This window comes from Rhincodon typus, chromosome 23 (genome assembly GCF_021869965.1).
Source record: "Rhincodon typus isolate 14 chromosome 23, sRhiTyp1.1, whole genome shotgun sequence".
NCBI lineage: Eukaryota > Metazoa > Chordata > Chondrichthyes > Orectolobiformes > Rhincodontidae > Rhincodon > Rhincodon typus.
In genome coordinates this window covers 8,860,315-8,879,877 of record NC_063354.1, presented here as the reverse complement: position 1 = coordinate 8,879,877, position 19,563 = coordinate 8,860,315, and the positions used below count along the sequence as shown (strand labels likewise).

General features: G+C 42.6%; 1 protein-coding gene across 1 annotated transcript in view; it reads right to left on the bottom strand.

Annotated features, from left to right (window-relative positions):
- Positions 1-670: 670 nt before the first annotated feature.
- The window catches only part of LOC109920629 (serine/threonine-protein kinase LMTK1-like), a 118,776-nt gene continuing 99,883 nt past the window's right edge, over positions 671-19,563 (bottom strand). Inside the window, exons 10-13 of the mRNA XM_048611095.1 lie at positions 14,009-14,130; positions 7,846-7,995; positions 3,540-7,041; positions 671-778 (exon numbers count right to left, since the gene is read on the bottom strand). Of these exons, the coding sequence (XP_048467052.1) occupies positions 671-778; positions 3,540-7,041; positions 7,846-7,995; positions 14,009-14,130 (3,882 nt within the window). The remainder of the gene's footprint in view (positions 779-3,539; positions 7,042-7,845; positions 7,996-14,008; positions 14,131-19,563) is intronic.

Sequence of the window (19,563 nt, the reverse complement as noted above, 5' to 3'; positions counted from 1 at the left end):
ACTGTATTTAACTTCATACCTTTTAGAAAACAGTCTGATTGATCCTTTTTCAATACAAGATGGATAACATCACACTTGCTTACGTTGAACTCCATATGCCACAGTTTCACCCATTCACTTAATCTATCAATATCCCTTTGTAACTTTATGCTATCATCTACACTGTCTACAATGCTGCATAACTTCGAGTCAATCTGCAAATCATAGAATAATAGAATCCCTACAGCGTGGAAGCAGGCCATTTCGGCCCATCAAAGTCCATGCTGACCCTCCGAAGGGCATCCTACTCAGACTCACCCCCCTGCCCTATCCCTGTAACTCTGCATTTCCCATGGCTAATCCATCGAGGCTGCACATTCCTGGACATTATGGGGCAATTTGGCATGGCCTTTCCACCTAAACTGCATGACCCTGGACTGCGGGATCTGGATATCTGACTTTCTCTGCCATTATCCCAGTCTTTAATAAATAATATGAATAACTGAGGCCATAACACAGATCCTTCTGGGACGTCACTGGTCACATCCTGCCAATTTGAGTACCTACTCTTGATTATAGACTCCAACAACATCCCTTTTCCTGGATGTTAGGCTGACTGGTCTGTAATTCTCTGATTTTCCTCTTGTGTCCTTCTAAAAAAGCAGGGTGATGTGCAAAAAGTGGAGTTACATTAATACTGAGCACCATCAGTCTGCAAATCCAGTAAATGCTGCAATCGATAACACAGTTTACTCAGAGCAATGTCCTGAACACTTAGAAGTGTGAATCCTTTAATCAACTGGACCATAGAATCAAATACAACAGTAACACATTTGGAAATGTTGCAAATGAATATGATCAATTATTAATACTTTTAAAATAATTATGCCAGCTATGAAACTTTACCAAATGTCATTGCTGTCTCTGGAAAGATAAACAAATCACAACCATGGTTTCATTTACTTGATGAGGTATTGATATGAGTACATTAAACAGGGGCTTCAGACAAGATGCATATATGTCTGATGACACTTGTTAAAGGAAGCATTGTTTTAAAGAGGGAATTCATCACATCACCTCATTAAATTGTACAAATTTAATAGAAGAACTGAGAAATACATTTCTTGGCTTCAATACACATGAACTAGAAAAAGGCAGAATTCCAGAAACATCTAATTTAGTTTCACCCTGATATGCTGTCTCCAAAATGCACACCTTCACCTAAATTACAGAGAACACTAATGCTAGTTTCTGAGGAAGTGTCACCGGATCCGAAACATTAACTCTGTTTTTTCCTTCATAGTTGCTGCCAGACCTGCTGGGCTTTGCCAGCAACTTTGTTTTTGTTCCTGATTTACAGCATCCGCAGTTCTTTCGGTTTTTACTAATGCTAGGGGACTTGGCAGATCCTATTTGGTGTCATGAAAAGGTTCAAGAGGATATGATGGGACTGGAGAATGAACAGATAGGTGGTAGAAAGAGTTCACAAAGAACAAAGAAAATTACAGCACAGGAACAGGCCCTTTAGCCCTCCAAGCCTGCGCCGATCCAGATCCTCTATCTAAACCTGTCGCCTATTTTCCAAGGATCTGTATCCTTCTGCTCCCTGCCCATTCATGTATCTGTCTAGATACATCTTAAATGACGCTGTCGTGCCCGCCTCTACCACCTCTGCTGGCAACGCGTTCCAGGCACCCACCACCCTCTGCATAAAGAACTTTCCAAGCGTATCTCCCTTAAACTTTTCCCCTCTCACCTTGAAATCGTGACCCCTAGTAATTGAGTCCCCAACTCTGGGGAAAAAGCTTCTTGCTATCCACCCTGTCTATACCTCTCATGATTTTGTAGACCTCAATCAGGTCCCCCCTCAACCTCCGTCTTTCTAATGTAAATAATCCTAATCTACTCAACCTCTCTTCATAGCTGGTGCCCTGCATACCAGGCAACATCCTGGTGAACCTCCTCTGCACCCTCTCCAAAGCATCCACATCCTTTTGGTAATGTGGCGACCAGAACTGTATGTAGTATTCCAAATGTGGTTGAACCAAAGTCCTATACAACGTGGAGAAGTGTGAGCCAGTGCATCTGGAAGGGAAATGCAAACATTTATCTAATGGGAAGATTGTGAGGTGTGAATGGATAGAGAGACTGAGACATCAAAGTACAAAATTGCTAAGGGGACTGTATTTCAAAAAAAAAAGCACAGGTTCCAAAAGTTACAGATAAATTTGTATGAACTGTAGGCCACACAACATTATGAACTGTTTTAGAAGCCCTATAATTGAAAAGCGATTGAAACTGTAGAAAATATACAGCATCAGTTCCCAGCATGATCCCAAGGCTAAGAAACTATACTGGGGATGAAAGAGGCTTGAGATCACAGGACTATTTTCACTCTGAATTCTCAACGCTACCACTGTTTCTTTTACTTTCTCCAATTCCTTATGTTTTCTCTTTGTTCACACATTCCCACTTTCCTGATCTACGCTCACTCTTGCCCCATTTGTCAACTGAATGTGATTGACTTTCACTGGGGCCTTGTGAATGCTCACTTGCCACTGATGTCAGACCGATGAGAAGCCTGGAAAAAAGTAGCAGCGAGGAGGCATCACAAATGGGAAAAGACCTAAAATCTGTTCTGCATGGAATGTTCATCTCTTGGGGAGGAGCAGAGGATATATTTTCAACCTGGGGGAGAGCAGCGGGTCAATATTACGAATGTTGTAGAATGTAGGGGAGGCGGGTATTGTGATTTATTTTCAAATTGTGGAATTTGAGTTCACATGTTAGACGTTTTATTTTAAAGGGATAAACATTACATAGGACATCAGGAGAACTCCCATCACCTTCAGGTAATGTCATATGATCCACTTGTTTTATCACATAACTTGTAGTTGAAAGGATGGAATTCAGTAATTCCTCAGTATTGCACTGACATTATATTCACGTCTCAGGCTTAAACCTTCTGACTCTGAGGAGGACTGACACTGCACTCATGCACAGAAACCTGAAAACCCAACACATCTTGGTTCATGTACATAGAGTGATGAGGAACAGTCGAGGGGAATTCAACACATGTCCAGAAGATAAACAACAGAAGTTTTATAGGACAAAAACAGAAGTTGCTGGAAAAGCTCAGCAGGTCTGGCAGCATCTGTGAGGGAAATATCAGAGTTAACGTTTCGGGTCCGGTGACCCTTCCTCAGAACGGAAGTTTTATGCGGCCCATCTCACACACCTTCCCAGAGGAAATTGGAGTCTCCCTCAATTACAGTAAATGATGGTGAGATTTTGCTTCTATTGCCTGACTCAGAAAACTACACTTAACCAAGGTTTTCATGAGGTGCATTCTGGTGTCAGCCTTATCCATCAGTTTTATACCTGTGCCTCTGTATCTTAAAGTTGTGAGTCATCTTGAAATTAGCATTTTCCACTCCACCTAATGTCTTACAAACTGATAGGCTTTAAGTCATCCATGATGGCTGGTTAGATAACTTGCTATCTAAGCTGGTGCGCCAATCTAGTAAAACAAACTGGAAAGTGTATAGGATCAACCCTACCTGGTCAAAAAGGTAGACAGTGACGTCATCGTAGAAAGACACGGCTTTTTTCTTTCGGTCAAGATCATCACAAAAGGTCTCACACACTAAATTCGGCAACTTGAGAAGACTTCTTAGATTCTTCCCATCATCTTTCTCTGTTACAATAATGGGAACAGTGGGAAGTTCTTCCTCACTCTCTTCACTGTGTTCCTGAATGTTATAGATGCCAAGTTCTTCATCGGAGTCATCACTTTCATCATCATCCTCATCCTCTTCGTCTCCTTCTTCCCCATCAAAGCCCTGTCTGGGTTCTTTCTTAAGACCTAATAAAGGGAGCTCCAACGACAACTGAACTGACTGTATTTTGGGAACAATGCAGCTCTCCAACTTTTCTTCAATGTTCAAGGAATACAGTTGGAACTTCCTTGTCTCAACATCAGTGCACTGGAGCCCAACTGTTTCGCTACATTGCTCAGCTAAATGTTCTTCCAGTATCAATTCTGTGCCATCAAAGATGCAGCCTGACGTTTTGTGAGGGTACCCTTTCTTACGTGAAGATACCTGTTTCTTTAGGAGAATGTTTTCTGAATTGCAGCTGCTTTGAAAAAATCCATCATTGTTCTTCGAATTGGAGCAAGCTGCTTCATCTAATATCTGCTTACAAACTAAATAGTCAGCTTGAATCGCTTTCTCACCATTCTCAGTTTCTAAGTCCTGCTTGTGAGATCCCTCATTTATTACAGAACTACTGAATTCTGATCCCTGTTTGGGTTCTGCTTCTGCCAATACTGGGTTATTAGGTATAGGGTCCATCTGTTTTTCAATGAGAATAGAAACCTCTGCAGAGGCTTGACTGCTCGCTAAACCCTCTGCAGGATCATTAGGTAACTTTTGGATCAAATTGCAATGCTCTAAATTTCTCCCTGCAGTCTTCAGGCTTTCAGTTTGCTGCAGGTCAGTCTGGTTGTGAGTCTGTGAAGAACCCAAGTACACACAATCAACATCTTGTAAAGGACTATCTGTGAGGTCGCCTTCATTCAGTTCAATCTCATCTTCCTCGAGGTCATCCTTCTCTGAATCTAAGGTTTGGTATCTTTCAGACTCAGCATCATAGTCTGAGAAATACGCCGAGTCCCTGTAGGGATTTTTTTCGTCAATGCGCTGTGGCTTAGAGTCTTGTGACATTTCAATGCCATCACTGCCCACCTCCAGTACAGTAACATTACTGGGTTTGCTTACTTTGGGGAACAGCTCAGGGTCCTTCTGTTCAACTGGTTCCTTCAAGACAAATTCCGGGGATTCAAAATTCTCCGTGTCATAGCCACTGTCTGCAGCCTTTGGCTGGAGTGACGAATAATGTGACGTCGGACTATACATTTCACAGGAACTAGTTGTCGATGGGATGTCGAGAGACTCCAGGGAATCTGGAGTCCCCACAAGTTTCTGCAGAGATTTGTGAGAGAGAACAAGATCACTGCTTTCGTAGTCCTGTGTTAAGTCTGTGAATACTCCTGATGTGATATCTGTTTCATCCTCATCACTGCACCCATCTGTTCCAGCAAAGCTTACACTGGAAAATGTCTTTATTGGAGAGCTGTCAAGCTCTTTCGATTCTACATCAGATGAAAAGCAATTGTCACTTTTCTCAGCTGTTTCAAACTGGGGAGAGCTTGCAAAGTCCCTCACTGCAGTTTCCACCTGATATGTATCACTGACCATTTCCATTTCTGAAAGAATGGCATTGCTCTCTCTGACTTCTATTTCAATCTTCAGTTCAGTTGGATTATGAATCTCTTCTCTATCAATCTTTAATTGATCCGTTTCTTGAACAATGACATCCAATTGATCATTCACACTGGCTACGTCTGTATCTGGTCCAGGTAAATTCATTTCACTACTGTCCATCTGGATCCTGGTTTTATTATAGATACCAGGGGCAGAACTCTTCACAGCCTGGCCAAGTAAAGGGTCCACAAGGTCTTCGCTTCTCGAAGATTGTAATCTATCAGAAATGAGACTATGATTTTCCTCTTGCTGGGCTATGTTGTGTAAAGTAGTGGAGAGTGACTGATCAAAACTTTGACTGTCCTGATCAACTTCTTTGTACTTAGCCTTCCAGTTACAGTGCCCATTCTCTGTTTCGGTCGAATGAATCTTTGTGGAGTTGTGTGTGTCTGCTGTGTGACATAAAGAGAGAAGCACAACACTTCCCACCTTTTGCAGGTCTGGTTCTGAAAATTCTGTTTGAAATAATTCTGCGCCAATATTTGCCTGCTCGAGCGACTGTTTTGTTAAATCCATATTGTTGTTATTTAGGAAATTACTGGATTCCCATGATTTTATCCCAGAAAGAAAGAGGTTTTCGTCTTCAGATGTTGTTCCCTTTCTGGATGGCAGACCAGCTGGTGAAGGGTCACCAACTGCAATTGTTTTTACACAGTCCAAATCATCGACTGAATGTAACATTGTATTTACAGAAGGTGCAGAATAATTAAACACTTCAGCAGCTGGTGATTGACAAGTTCTATCTGATTCAGTTTCATCCAGTTCGTGATAAGATGTTACGAGTAAGGAAGTGGAATCTCTCAAGGAACTTGTTACCAAAGGAGATATTCCCAAAGGGTCATCATTACTGTTTTCTCCAGCACTCTGTACTTTCCAGTTGTTACTATTTTCAGAGTCGTTCTCTAACAAATATTGATTAGCATCATCTACCGTGAATTGTTCGTAGTATGTTTGGCTCTTATTCTTGCTAAAATATTGACTGTCTTCCCAGGAGTCTTGGGTTGCTGATGATACCTGACCCAAAAGGGGTTCCATGGTCAAGGATAAAGTCGGGCTGTTCTCACAATCATCTATATTGTCCCTTCCTTGTAATCCTTGCCAAGACGATGACTCCACGTGCAAGCTTGGATCATACTCCGGGCTATAGGAACACATTGTATAATCCAGGTCCATATTGCACTCAGTCGGTTCCTCTATCCGTATGTAGTATTCTCCAGTTACAGAAGGGCTATGCGCGCTGATCACTGGTACAATGCCTGGCGGCTGCAGATTCTGTGGCATGTTAGACTGCTGCTTCGATTCATAGAAGGAGTTGGAGGAGACGGGCGAGACACTCAAACTCAACCTTCCCGACGCACTGTTAGGGAAGTAGATCTCTTGATACTGGGTGGTGCCGTGGGCCAGGCCAGCCGTAGATGGTGGAAAGTTGTCCATTTGAGTGTGGTCCCACTTATATTCAAAGTTAAGGCCTTGACTTGTCTCAGTCACCGTCAGCACATCATCCACCTCAGTATGATAGCCATTGGTTCCAAACTGCTCCAGGAGGGGAAAGGAAGACACCTCAGCTGTGTGGCTGGTGCTGGAGCCACTCGGTTTCATTGCATTCCAGCGTTTTTCAAACTCTTCCTCTGCCTCACTGGATGCTTTTGCACAAAGGTAACTGAGAAGCAGATGCACTTCATCTGCTGTGGGTCTTTGGTCTGGTTGCAGCCAACAGAACTGCATCACCTCGTACCTGTGACCAACAATGAGAGGATTAAAAAATGGCTGTGGTCTTGGCGATACAAATAAGTGCATTTCCGCAAAGACTATACTTTGCTTAGAGATAGGAATTAAAGGATAATTTCAAAAAAGCAAAAGGTGGCACAACTATTTGTGGCGACAGAATCTATTTTTCAAACAATTTACAGCTTATGAAGACCGATATTTAGAATGCATAAGTTAGAGTATCACTGCAATTTAGAGCAGCTTATCAATTACAAATCATGTTGTTAGACATCTAGTTCTAGTGTGGTTGTAAACGGTAGTGATTTATAAAGGTGAAATTGTACCTGGAATCTGTACGGAATTAAGATTAGAATCCCTACAGTGCAGATAGAGGCCATTCAGCCCAAGAAATCTGCACTGACCCTCCAAAGAGCATCCTACCATCCCCATCCTATCTCCATAACCACAAATTTACTATAGCATAACCCATCTAGCCTGCACATCCCTGGACACTACAGGACAATTTAGCACGGCCAATCCACCTAACGTGCACATCCTTGGATGGTGGGAGACAACTGGAGCGCCTGGAGGGAACCCACGGGGCGGAACGTGCAAACTTCACACAGACCGTCACACGAGGGTGGAATCAAACCTGGGTCCCTGGCTTTCTGAAGCAGCAGTGATAACCACTGAGCCACTATGCCACCCATTAGGCTCTGTTCGTGTTATAAAATAATTATCATTGTGTAACTCTTGAAAAGCTATTAGTTGCTGGTTGGTTCCTGAATCAGCAAACAAACTGTATATACAAACAGTGAAGATGTTGACATACCATCGGTCAGACAGTGGCAGGTTCAGCAAGGGTTTTGGCAGTTTCAGCTGCTGTTCTTTTATAGCATACGTCAGCACCTCCTTATCTGAACACTGGTGATAGGGCTGGTTACCAAATTCAAACAGTTCCCATAAAGTTACACCCAGGGACCTGTGTGTAATAATAAAACAAAACACTATGAAAACAAATCTAGAATCACAGGAAAGAGACAGTCACAATCCTTACAAATCCCCAGCATTCTCCCCTCCAGACAGTCAGAGGAATCTTCACTTTCAATCTTCTTAAGTTCTCTGCTTTGAAGGCTGGTGCCACCCCCTAATACCACAGACCCCCCACCATCGTCAGGGCAAGGAGGGAGGTCACAAACCCATCCTGGTCAGAACAGTGATCAAGCCCTGAGCTGGTGACACCAATCTGTGCCACACTGTCTCTTCAGCCAACTGATCCCACCAGCTTCCCCAAGTTAGTGCAGTTCCTGCGGTTTTATATACACATTGTAGCCCAGAGCTACAATTAATAATGGCAGAGGGTCCACTGTCCTTTCCATCACATGGCTGGATAGGAATCTCCCCAAATCTTCCTGCCTGCCACTGATTTACAGGTTGATATGCAATCTGTCTGGCTGATCACACCTTCCTTGAACATCAGGTCCTACAGTGGGACTTGAAATGAGGACTTAACTGTGCAACAAGAGCTCCCCACCTTCAATCAGGTTTTACTTATTCATTTACAAGCTGTGATTCTATGATTGTATGTGGGGGTCGAAAGCAAGGCTAGCATTTATTATCAGTCAGGAGGTGGTGGTGAAAGCTGAGATTCCTGCTTGATGGACCCTGCCAAAATTCCTCACTACCGGCAGAAAATATTTGCCAGTAAACTGGTGCTGATGATGCCTCATTTGCTACATTTCTCCTGTTGTCACTGAGTTGACTGTTTCAGTGAGTTCCACTTTGCTTTAAGTAGTTGACACCAGTGGAAAGTAACTTTTGAAGGATGCGGCAGTGGCATTAAGATGAAAGAAACTGGAGGATGCTCAAACGAGTCAAAGCTTCTTGAAGACATTGCAAGTTGCTGCACTGCAACCTCAGTGTAAAATCAATGCATGAAAATATAAAGAATCAAGGAATTTTTTTAAACAACGTTAGAAGCTTTTATGGCATTCCTTCAGCAAACCTGCTGTGTTTTGATGTGGAGAACGAAGGGGTTAACAGAGTTGTTGCTTATGATCACTGCAGTTCAAAATGTTCTGTCTTGGGCCTACTCAGAACAACATTTCCCCATCAGTTTCTTGTATCGAGTCTCAGCTCTTCTCTCTTGAGAATGGTATCTCATGTTGCTGCTTAGGGGTAACGTTCTGGCAGCATCTCTTCAATAACTGGGATCTACTTTGTATTTGAGGCCAACTAATGCAACCACCTTCCTGTCAGATCACCTTCCTGACCACTGTTAGACATGGCAAGGTGCAGAAACTCACTTAGCCTGTCCCAAAGCTGAGAATTATTGTAATTAAAATAAATGTGAAAAATGCATTTTTCTTAAATGAAAGAAAGAACTGAAGTATATCCTAGTAAATTATGAAAATATGAAACCAAAAATGAAAGAATGCCAGAAACAAAAACAGAAATTGCTGGAGAACCTCAGGAAGCCTGGCAAAATGTACAGAAAGAAAGCACAGTTCACAGTTCGAGGCCAGAGACTTTTCATCAGAACTGAATGTAGTTAGGAAAAGGTAGTATGTAAGTTGAAGAAGGGAGTGGGTAGGGGAGAAAAGGAGTGAGTGGATAGACAGAGAGAGAGAGAGAGAACGGCAGTTAGGCAGATGAAGAGATGGATAAGAGTGGGCCAGGGAGAAAGAAGAGCTGATAATGGAGATCTTAAGTAGGCGAGAATGGGCTGGATGTTCTGAAAACAGCCCATGTTAGAATGTTACTTAGAAATCTATATCAGGTCTGAATCACACAGCAACACAGGACTAGTATTCAAAGTTGTAGATGGTGGAATAATTCAAATATCCAAGCAATGAAATCTCTAAGGTTATGATTTGGCAGCCTGATTAGCACTGCTGCCTCACAGCGCCAAGGGCCTGGGTTCAATTCCACCCTCAGGTGACTGTGTGGAATTTGCACATTCTCCCTGGTTTTCACCGGGTGTTCCGGCACAGTCCAAAGATATGCAGGTTAGGTCGACTGGCCATGGGAAATTGCCCAGGGGATGTGTAGGCTAGGTGGGTTAGTCATGAGAAATACACAGATGGTGTGGGTGGGATATCCTTTGGAGGGTCAGTGTGGACTCGATGGGCTGAATAGCTTGCTTCCACACTGTAGGGATGCAACAACTGAAATATGTATGTGTAACTGCGCAAGAGATAAGGAGACAGTTGATACTCTCCATGTACTGGTTTTCAGTGCACTCTGACAGATATTTTGGGATTCAGTTCTTGGTGGGAGGCTGCGAAACAATGTTTAGATCAAATCCGTCACTTGTTTTGAATATTTAATCAGTGGCTTTCACTGAAGAATTAACCACACACAAAATAGTGTGGGGATGTTTTTGTGTGTGCGTGTGGTACATAAGGGATAGGTATTTCACAGGAATCACAAGTAAACTGATACAGGAAAGCACTTTATGTGCTAAGTTAGTGTCATAGATACCTACAGCATGGAGACAGCCCCTTCGGCCCAAATAGGTCCATGCCAACCAAAATGTCCATCCACGTTAAACCCATTTCTGTACACTTGGCCCATATCCTTCTAGACCTTGCCTCTCCATGTATTCGTCCAAATGCGTTTTAAATGTTGTTAATGTACCCGCCTCAACCACTTCCACTGGCAGATCATTCCATATGTGTACCACCCTCTGTGTAAAAATGTTGCCCCTCAGGTTCCCATGTATTCTTTCCCCTTTTATCTTAAACTGATGCCCTCTCGTCCACAATTCCCCAACTCTGGGAAAAAGACTGCGTGCATTTACCCTATCCATGCCTCTCAGGATCTTATACACTTCTGTAAGATCCCCCTCAGTCTCCTATGCTCTAAAGAAAGAAGTCCTAGCTTGTCCAACCTCTCCCTATAACTCAGTCCCTCGAGGCCTGGCAACAACCTTGTAAATTTCTTCTGCACTCTTTCCAATTTAATAACATCCTTCCTATAGCAAGGTGACCAAAACTGAACACAATACTCCAAGTGCGGCCCCACCAACGTTCTGTACAACTGCAATATAATTTCCCAACTCTGTACTCAATGCCCTGACTGATGAAGGCCAGTGTGCCAAAAGCTTTTTCACTGCCCTGACTACCTGTAGCTCCACTTTCACAGCACCTGCTGTCCAAGGTCTCTCTATTCCACTACACTCCTCAAGGCCCTACCATTCACCATGAAGTTCTTCAATAATAAAACGTACAGGTCTTGATATTCCCAATCTGTGAATACATTTTCCTGCTTTAGGTTTGTATTTCTCACACATTTGCAAGTTTTCTCTGAAATAATAGTGTATTTCACAGTATTCCCATGTTGTGGACAGATCTACAATGTTATCAGTGCAAATGATTGTCAGTCAACAACGGGAACAGACTCCTGTTGTGATTTCTCTCTGCTACAGATTGAGTACTCCATCAGGATTTATCATGTATCGGTCAGTTAACACCCAGGAATCCTAACCCTAAGCAACAGCTCAGGTGAAATGCTCATTAAGGTTTGGATTGAAATCCAGGTCCCTAGTTTGAGAGTCTGAGGTGAGTGTTGGGATCAATGGGCTTAGGCAAAAAGAAAATAAAGTCACTTTTGTTCTAATTTCTCACCACCCCCTTAACCTCCAACTTCCCTACAGGTAAAGCATGCTCTCCGAGGTAAGGGGAAGATTCTGCTTATTGCCAGCTTCACTTTGAGATGAGGTTAAGCACGAATATAGTTCCTCCTATTACAGCCATAGTCATTGAGATGTACAGCATGGAAACAGACCCTTCGATCCAACCCATTCATGCTGAGCAGATATCCTAAATTAATCTAGTCTCATTTGCCAGCATTTGTCCCATATTCCTCTAAATCCTTCCTATTCATTTACCCATCCAGATGCCTGCAATTGTACCAACCTCCACCACTTCTTCTGGCAGCTTATTCCATACACACACCACCCTCTGCATGAAAAAGTTATCCCTTAACTCCCTTTTAAATCTTTCCCCTCTCACCTTAAACCCAAGCCCTCTAGTTTTGGACTCCCCTACCCTGTGGAAAAGATCTTGTCTAACGATCCTATCCATGCCTCTCATGATTTTATACATGTCTATAAGGTCACCCCTCAGCCTCTGACGGTCCAGGGAAAATAGCCCCAGCCTATTCAGCCTTTTCCTTATAGCTCAAACCCTCTGATCCTGGCAATATTCTTGAAAACCTTTTCTGAATCCCTTCAAGTTTCACAACATCTTTCCTAGAGCAGGACGACCAGAATTGCACACAGTATTCCTACAGTAGCCTAACCAACGTCCTGTAGAGCTGCAACATGACCTCCCAACTCCTATACTCAATGCACTGACTAATAAAGGCAAGCGTACCAAATGCCTTCTTCACTATCCTGTCTACCTGCAACTATTCTACTCCATCAGTGTGCATCACCCAAATCCATGACAGAAATAATTGCTAAAGCATCAGTGTGTCACCTTATTGCAAAACAAATCATCTTCCTTACAGTTCTGAATGAAATTGCTTCCATTCATACTGATAATTAATTAAAAAAAGGATGACTGGCTCATGAACATACACGATTGGGATGAGGGAGTTGGCTTTTAGCAATATAAACCAGCAAACATGAACATCATTTATAATGATGCAAAGTGTGTTCATAAGTAATTGCTAATTGGAAAAATGCAGCTAGAGATAGGTCGATACCTTATGCCTATCCAGTTTCCTTTGACTATCTGATTTATAGGGAGCTCACTGTCACATTATAAGAATAGATTAATGTTTGGTCACTGAAAGGTGGCATTTGAACCTACTTTTTATTTTTGTATTTCAGCCAAGACTGGTAACAGGCTGAAAAAAAAGACTCATGATAGGTTACAGAGAGTGAAGGAAAAAATATAATAATTGAGACCAAAGTTTGACTCTTCATAAATAAACGAGTTGTTTTGTAATCCTCTCCAAGACTCCAATATGAACATTAGTAAACAGAGGCAATTAAAAGATGAGAGAGATTTGGCTGTGATAATGATGGATATGCTGATCAGACTGAATGAGATGTATTTTTTAATCACCAAGATAACTGATATTTATCACCTAAAGCAATATTTAGATTATTTTTGTACGTTTGGAAATACAAATCACTAGTTTAAAGAAATCTCTGTAAGGATCTGCAGAATACTAATTTGAGTTTGCTGCATGCCTTATATTTCATTCATCATCTTGTCTCTTACAAGATATCAAAATCTTCTTCCAGCTCAAAGTTAATGACATTAATTTTATCCTGAAGGTTTCTTTAAAAGCATTACGGATATACAATGTTAAACTACGCTTGGTTATGTAGATGTTAAAGATTCCATGGCAAACATTCATTCCGCATCCAATGCTACAAACAACTGATGACCTTGTCAGTCATTCATTTGCTGTTTGTGGGATCTTTCAGAGGACCATTAACTGTCTCAATGTCCACATAACAGACACCAGAATTGGACAATCAGCCCCTCGAGGCTGTACTATTGGATCTGTACCTCAATTCCATTCACCCACCTGTATTTTCCATCACAATTTTAACCTAGCAAAAGTCTATTGATCTCAGTCATGATAAAAAAAAAACTATTGGATGATGTTATCAGAGGATGTGAAACAAGGCATGGACAAACCTTGAAAAGTAAATTTGTCGGCTGTGAAGTTCTTTGGAGCACCCTGAGTATGTGAGAGCTGTCAGAGCTGTCTCTTCCTTTGCAAACCCCACCTCTGTGTGAAATCAGTGACAAACTCTTAACGGGAGACAGTCCTATCCATTAAATGACTGGCAACTTTTCACAAAGTGGCATCCATTTGGGAATCACGTTTGGGAGAGGGCACAAGAATGGTTTATGATGGGAAATGAAATGTTGAAATAGCTTCAATAATATGCCAGAATGATTTCCATTTCTATGTCCCGTTCTGTAATTATTCAGATACTCCCACTATCATCGTCACCACTTGCTTACCAGATATTACTAATCTTGGTTTGATCCACCACTAGCAGATTCCCATGAACGTCATCGATAAGCTCAGGTGCAATCCAGCGGAGTGGGATCCAGAGCTGGTCAGGAGTTACAAAGTAATCTTTCTGTTGAAAATATTAAAAAGACAATGTTCATATCACTCAGGCATCAGAGAATCCCACACCAACATTTCACAACTTTAATGGGAGTATCAGTTACTTTCAATTAAGCAATGATAAATTGATCGCTCTCCTGTCTTTTCTTTTCAATATTACACATTTGCTTGAATATCGGAAACTGGGAAGCAGTTAGATAGGATCACCAGGATTCTGTAAATACCGTAGACATCATCCACATGCAGGAAACAGCATTTCATATCACTCAGGCACCAGAGAATCCCACACCAACATTTCACAGCTTTAATGGGAGTATCAGTCACTTTCAATTATGCAATGATAAACTGATCGCTCTCCTGTCTTTTTTCAATATTACACATTTGATTGAATATTGGAAACTGGGAAGCAGTTAGATAGGATCACCAGGGTTCTGTAAATACTGTAGACATCATCCACGTGCAGGAAACAACAGCTTCAATTATGCCCTAAAGAATGTCAGAGAAGAACTTTCAACTCTAGCTTTGCAAGTCACTGCCCTCTTTCACCTCAAAGAAATCAAGGCACTTGGGGAGAGGGCAGAACTGTGAGACTGAGCTGGAAGATCTTCTTTGGTTTTATTGAGAGACTGAGCAGTCTGGCGGAGAACTAAGGCTCCACGATTGTTTTTGTAAATCCTTTTTCATGTCCTTTACAGCTGACAGCATTCCTGAGGAATGCGGAAAGTTAATAAGGAACAGTGGGAAATCAGAATATTTTAATCACCAGCAAAGATCGCTAGCATCTGCAGTAGGTATAAGTGGAGACCTCCCTAAGTATCAATGTCCCGTAAGAATCAGACAAAGCAGTTTGATCAGATGCAAACTGCTGGTCTAAGTCCAACAAGACTCTGAAGGTGGATGGATACATGTTACAATTTGATTAAGTCATAATTGTGTCCTTTTTCTCTCCTCGCAGCCTGAGACACAATTCCTTGCAATCATACAAGTGCTAGTTCTTCATGCGTGAGCTGGGCATGGAGTATCAGTCAGTGACTAGACTGTGGAGGGAAACTAGATGTTAGCTCAGAACTGTCTCTGCCCAATCTTCATCCCACACACTGGCGTTGACTCTGACATTTTGCGACAGTATAAGATGGAGAATGGCAAGACAGTGACCCAATTACATCTCCTGACACTGACCCCCTCACTTGCCCGATCCCTACTGCCATTGGCAAAGACCATTCAGGCAAATGCATTTCTGTCACCTTGTAGCATGATACCAAGATGTTAATTTGCACTTGGCCATAATTATTAGAAGATAAATGAGCAGGTGCTCCATGACTGTATTCCAAGGTACCAGTTTTACAGTACATTTCTGCAAGACCCTAATTTTGTTCACCTACTAACACTTGAAGCTTTTCTCGTGCGTCTTTCTGATCCTCAAAAATATTCCCTCTTGGTCACATTATTTTAATTGAACTACTGTAACCAAACAGCTAAAACTGGGCACTGAAAAAGAACCATCTTACCTCACAAAGTGCAGCATCACACCTCAGAAAATCAATTCCATTCATAGAATTTTTAATAATTACTCGGGGTTCTGACCTCACAGACTGTGGACCACCCCCTCCCCCCAACCCAACCCCCCCACCACTCTATATTGTGAAACTGTTGCAGGCTATTCCACAGGTTGGTTAGCTCAGTTGGCTGGATGTCTTGTTTACAATGCAGAGTAACACCAACAGTGTGGGTTCAAATCCTATACTAGTTACCAGGAAGGCCTCTCCTTCTCAACCTTTCCCCTACCTGAGGCATGGCAACTCTCAGGTTAAACTACTACTAGTCACCTCTCCCTAACGAGACAGTAGGACAATGCAAATTTACCTTTACTGATGGGACAAACACATGTAAGTCGTATCTTTCAGAATCACCTTCAATAACTAGCCACCACCAATGTCTGGCTCACAGGTCTACAGTCCCCAGGCTTCTCCTTATACTGTTTCTTAAATAAAGGCACAACATTAACCACCATCCAGTCCCCCAGCTCCTCACCCATGGTTGTAGGTGATACAAATACCACAATTTCTCCCCTAACTTCCCACAATGTCCTGGGATGCACTTGATCAGATCCCAGAGATCTATCCCACCTTTATGTTTTCTAAGACCTCCAGTACTTCCTCGTCTGTAATGTGGACAGTTTTCAAGACAGCAATATTTATTTCCCCAATTTCTCTGGCCTCCACTTCCCTCTCCACAGTAAAAACTAACACAAAATATTCATTTAGTATCTCTCTCATCTCCTGAGATTTGACACATAGACGAGAATGTTGAGACATGTTGAAGTTTGGGAATTGTGTGAGCAGGTTGGGGTCATGGTAATGTTGGGGAGACCTGTAAGAGCAGACATCAGGGAAGAGAGGACCTGTTGTGAGTGGGGCTGTGTCAATACAGTATAGAGCTGGAGGAACACAGCAGGTCAGGCAGCAGAGCAGCAGGAGAGTCAATGCTTCGGGCCTACACCTTTCATCAGGACTGGTGAAGGGTCTAGGCCCGAAACGTTGACTCTCTTGCTCCTTTGATGCTGCCTGACCTGCTGTGTTCCTCCAGCTCCACACTGTATTGACTCTGACTCCAGCATCTGCAGTTCTTGCTATCTCCTATCGGTGAGTGGGGCTGTAGTGGGAGGAATGGCCGCCTAACCACACAGTGGCCATTTTCACCTCTGAGCTTGCAACCTCACTGCTGCCTTGTGCTGCAGAGTTGTGAGTAAGAGTCATACAGGACTTGAAACATTTACTGTTTCTCTCTCTCCACAGGTTCGGCCAGACCTGTTGAGTTTCTCCAGCATTTTCTGTTACTGTTTCAGATTTCCAGCATTCACAATATTTTGCTTTGACGTGAGACTTTGCAACTCTCATCCTTCCTGGAAGCAGAGTCCTTGAAAATTTTTTACGGCAGAGGTCAATAGGATTCTCGCTCAGCGAAGGTTTGGAAGGTTATGGTTAGAGGTTTCAGTCAGAGCAGCCATGATCTCAAGGGGCTGAATGGCCTCCTCCTGAACCTTGTTTGGATTTTAGCATGTTTGTAGTGCATTCAAGATAGAGATCAATAGATTTATAGATAGCAAGGACATCAGATAAAACATGCATAGTGGGGGAATGTGGCATTGAGGTAGATGATCAGCCATGACCTGGGCTGGCAGAGTAGACTCAAGAGGACTGATTAGGGATAGTCAGCAGGGCTTTGTGCATGGGAAATCATGTCTCACTAACTTGATTGAATTTTTTGAGGAAGTAACCAAAAAGATTGATGAGGGTAGAGTGTTTACTGGACTTTAGTAAAGCCTTTGACAAGGTTCCGTATGGTAGACTAATTAGTAAAGTTAGATCCTATGGGATTCAAGGGGAGCTTGCCAATTGGATACAAAATTAACAGTAGGAGACAGAGGGTGTGGTGGAGGATCAGTTTTTCGGACTGGAAGCCTGTGACCAGCGGTGTTCCACAGGGATTGGTACTGGGTCTACTTTTGTTTGTCATTTATATAAACAATTTGAGTTACAATTTAGGAGACATGGTTAGTAAGTTTGTGGATGACACCATAATTGGTGGTATACTGGACAGTGAAGAAGGTTATCTAAGATTACAAAGAGATCTTGATTAATTGGGTCAATGGGCTCAGGAGTGTCAGATGGAGTTTGATTTGGATAAATGCAAGGTATTGCATTTGGGTAAAACAACAAGGGCAGGACTTACACAATTAACGGTCGGGTCCTGGATAGTGTTGTAGAACAGAGAGAGACCTAGGAGTTCAGGTGCATAATTCTTTGAATTTGCATCACAAGTAGACAAGGTGGTTAAGAAGGTGTTTAGTACACTTGCCTTCACTGCTCAGACCTTTGAGTTTAGGAGCTGGGATGTCATGTTGAGGTTGTACAGGATATCGGTGAGGGTTCTCCTGGAGTACTGTGTACAGATCTGGTCACCCTGCTATAGGAAAAATATTACTAAATTGGAGGGAGTTCAGAAAAGATTTACCAAGATGTTCCTGAGAATGGAAGGTTTGAGCTATAAAGGTAGGCTGGATAGGGTGGGACATTTTTCACTGGAGTGTAGGACATTGAGGGGTGATTTTATAGAGGATTATAAAATCATGAGGGGCATCAGTAAGGTGAATAGCAATGGTCTTTTCTCTAGGGTGGTGGAGTTCAAAACTAGGGGGAATATTTTTAGAGTAAGAAGAGAAAGATTTAAAAAGGACACAAGGGCAACTTTTTTTACACAGAGTGGTTCGTATGTGGAATGAACTGCCAAAGGAAGTGGTTGATTCAGGTACAGTTAAGGTTGGTAGTTCTATACCACCTTGGAACAAAGCCTCCATTTTAAGTGGCATGGTGGCTCAGTGGTTAGCACTGCTGCCTCACAGCACTAGGGACCCGGGTTCAATTCCACCCTCGGATGACTGTGTGTGGAGTTTGCACGTTCTCTCCGTGTCTGCGCGGGTTTCCTTCCACAGTTCAAAGATGCGCAGGTTGGGTGGATTGGCTATGGAGTGGGTCTCGGTGGGATGCTCTTCAGGGAGTTGGTTATGGACCCAATGGGCTGTAGGAATTCTATGATTTGGATAACTACGTGAATAGGAAAGAATATGGGCCAAATGCAGACAAGTGGGACTAGCTTGATTTGGCAACATGGTTGGCCTGGGCTAGATGGACCATGCCATATGACTGTGTGAATCTATAACGTAGAGTCACAGTTGGAGAAGGTTCAGGAAGCACTGCTCTTCACTACCTGACTGACCTAGAGACGGATATCTTGTGTCCTTTCAATAAGCCACGCCTGAAACCCCATACTCCCTCTCTGATGCTGATTAATGTGTTATGTATTGACGCTATTTTTCTGTTTTACTTTGAACAGATTTTCTTGAATTATATTTGCTCTGGGAAGGTCCCCTGCGTCACAGTTTGACTATGAGGCTGCGCGACCAACCTTTCCCAATGATGCCCTGCCAGTAGCACTTCACATTGAACAGTTTGCACAGTGAACAGTTTGCACAGTGTACAGTTTGACAGTGAACAGTTTGCACAGTGAATAGTTTGCACAGTGAACAGTTTGACAGTGAACAGTTTGCACAGTGAATAGTTTGCACAGTGTACAGTTTGACAGTGAACAATTTGCACAGTGTACAGTTTGCACAGTGTACAGTTTGACAGTGAACAATTTGCACCGTGTACAGTTTGACAGTGAACAGTTTGCACAGTGAACAGTTTGCACAGTGAACAGTCTGCACAACAAACAGTTTGTGCAGTGAATAGTTTGCACAGTGCCCCTAACTATGTGATAAGCTCTGGCTCCTCACCGTGTGTTGCCCCTATAAGCTCATGTCTTCTTGGAAAGGATCTCTCATGGAATTGATTGGGTGAGGCAATGGCCTTGTTGTATAATTATCTACAGACTATTAATGTTG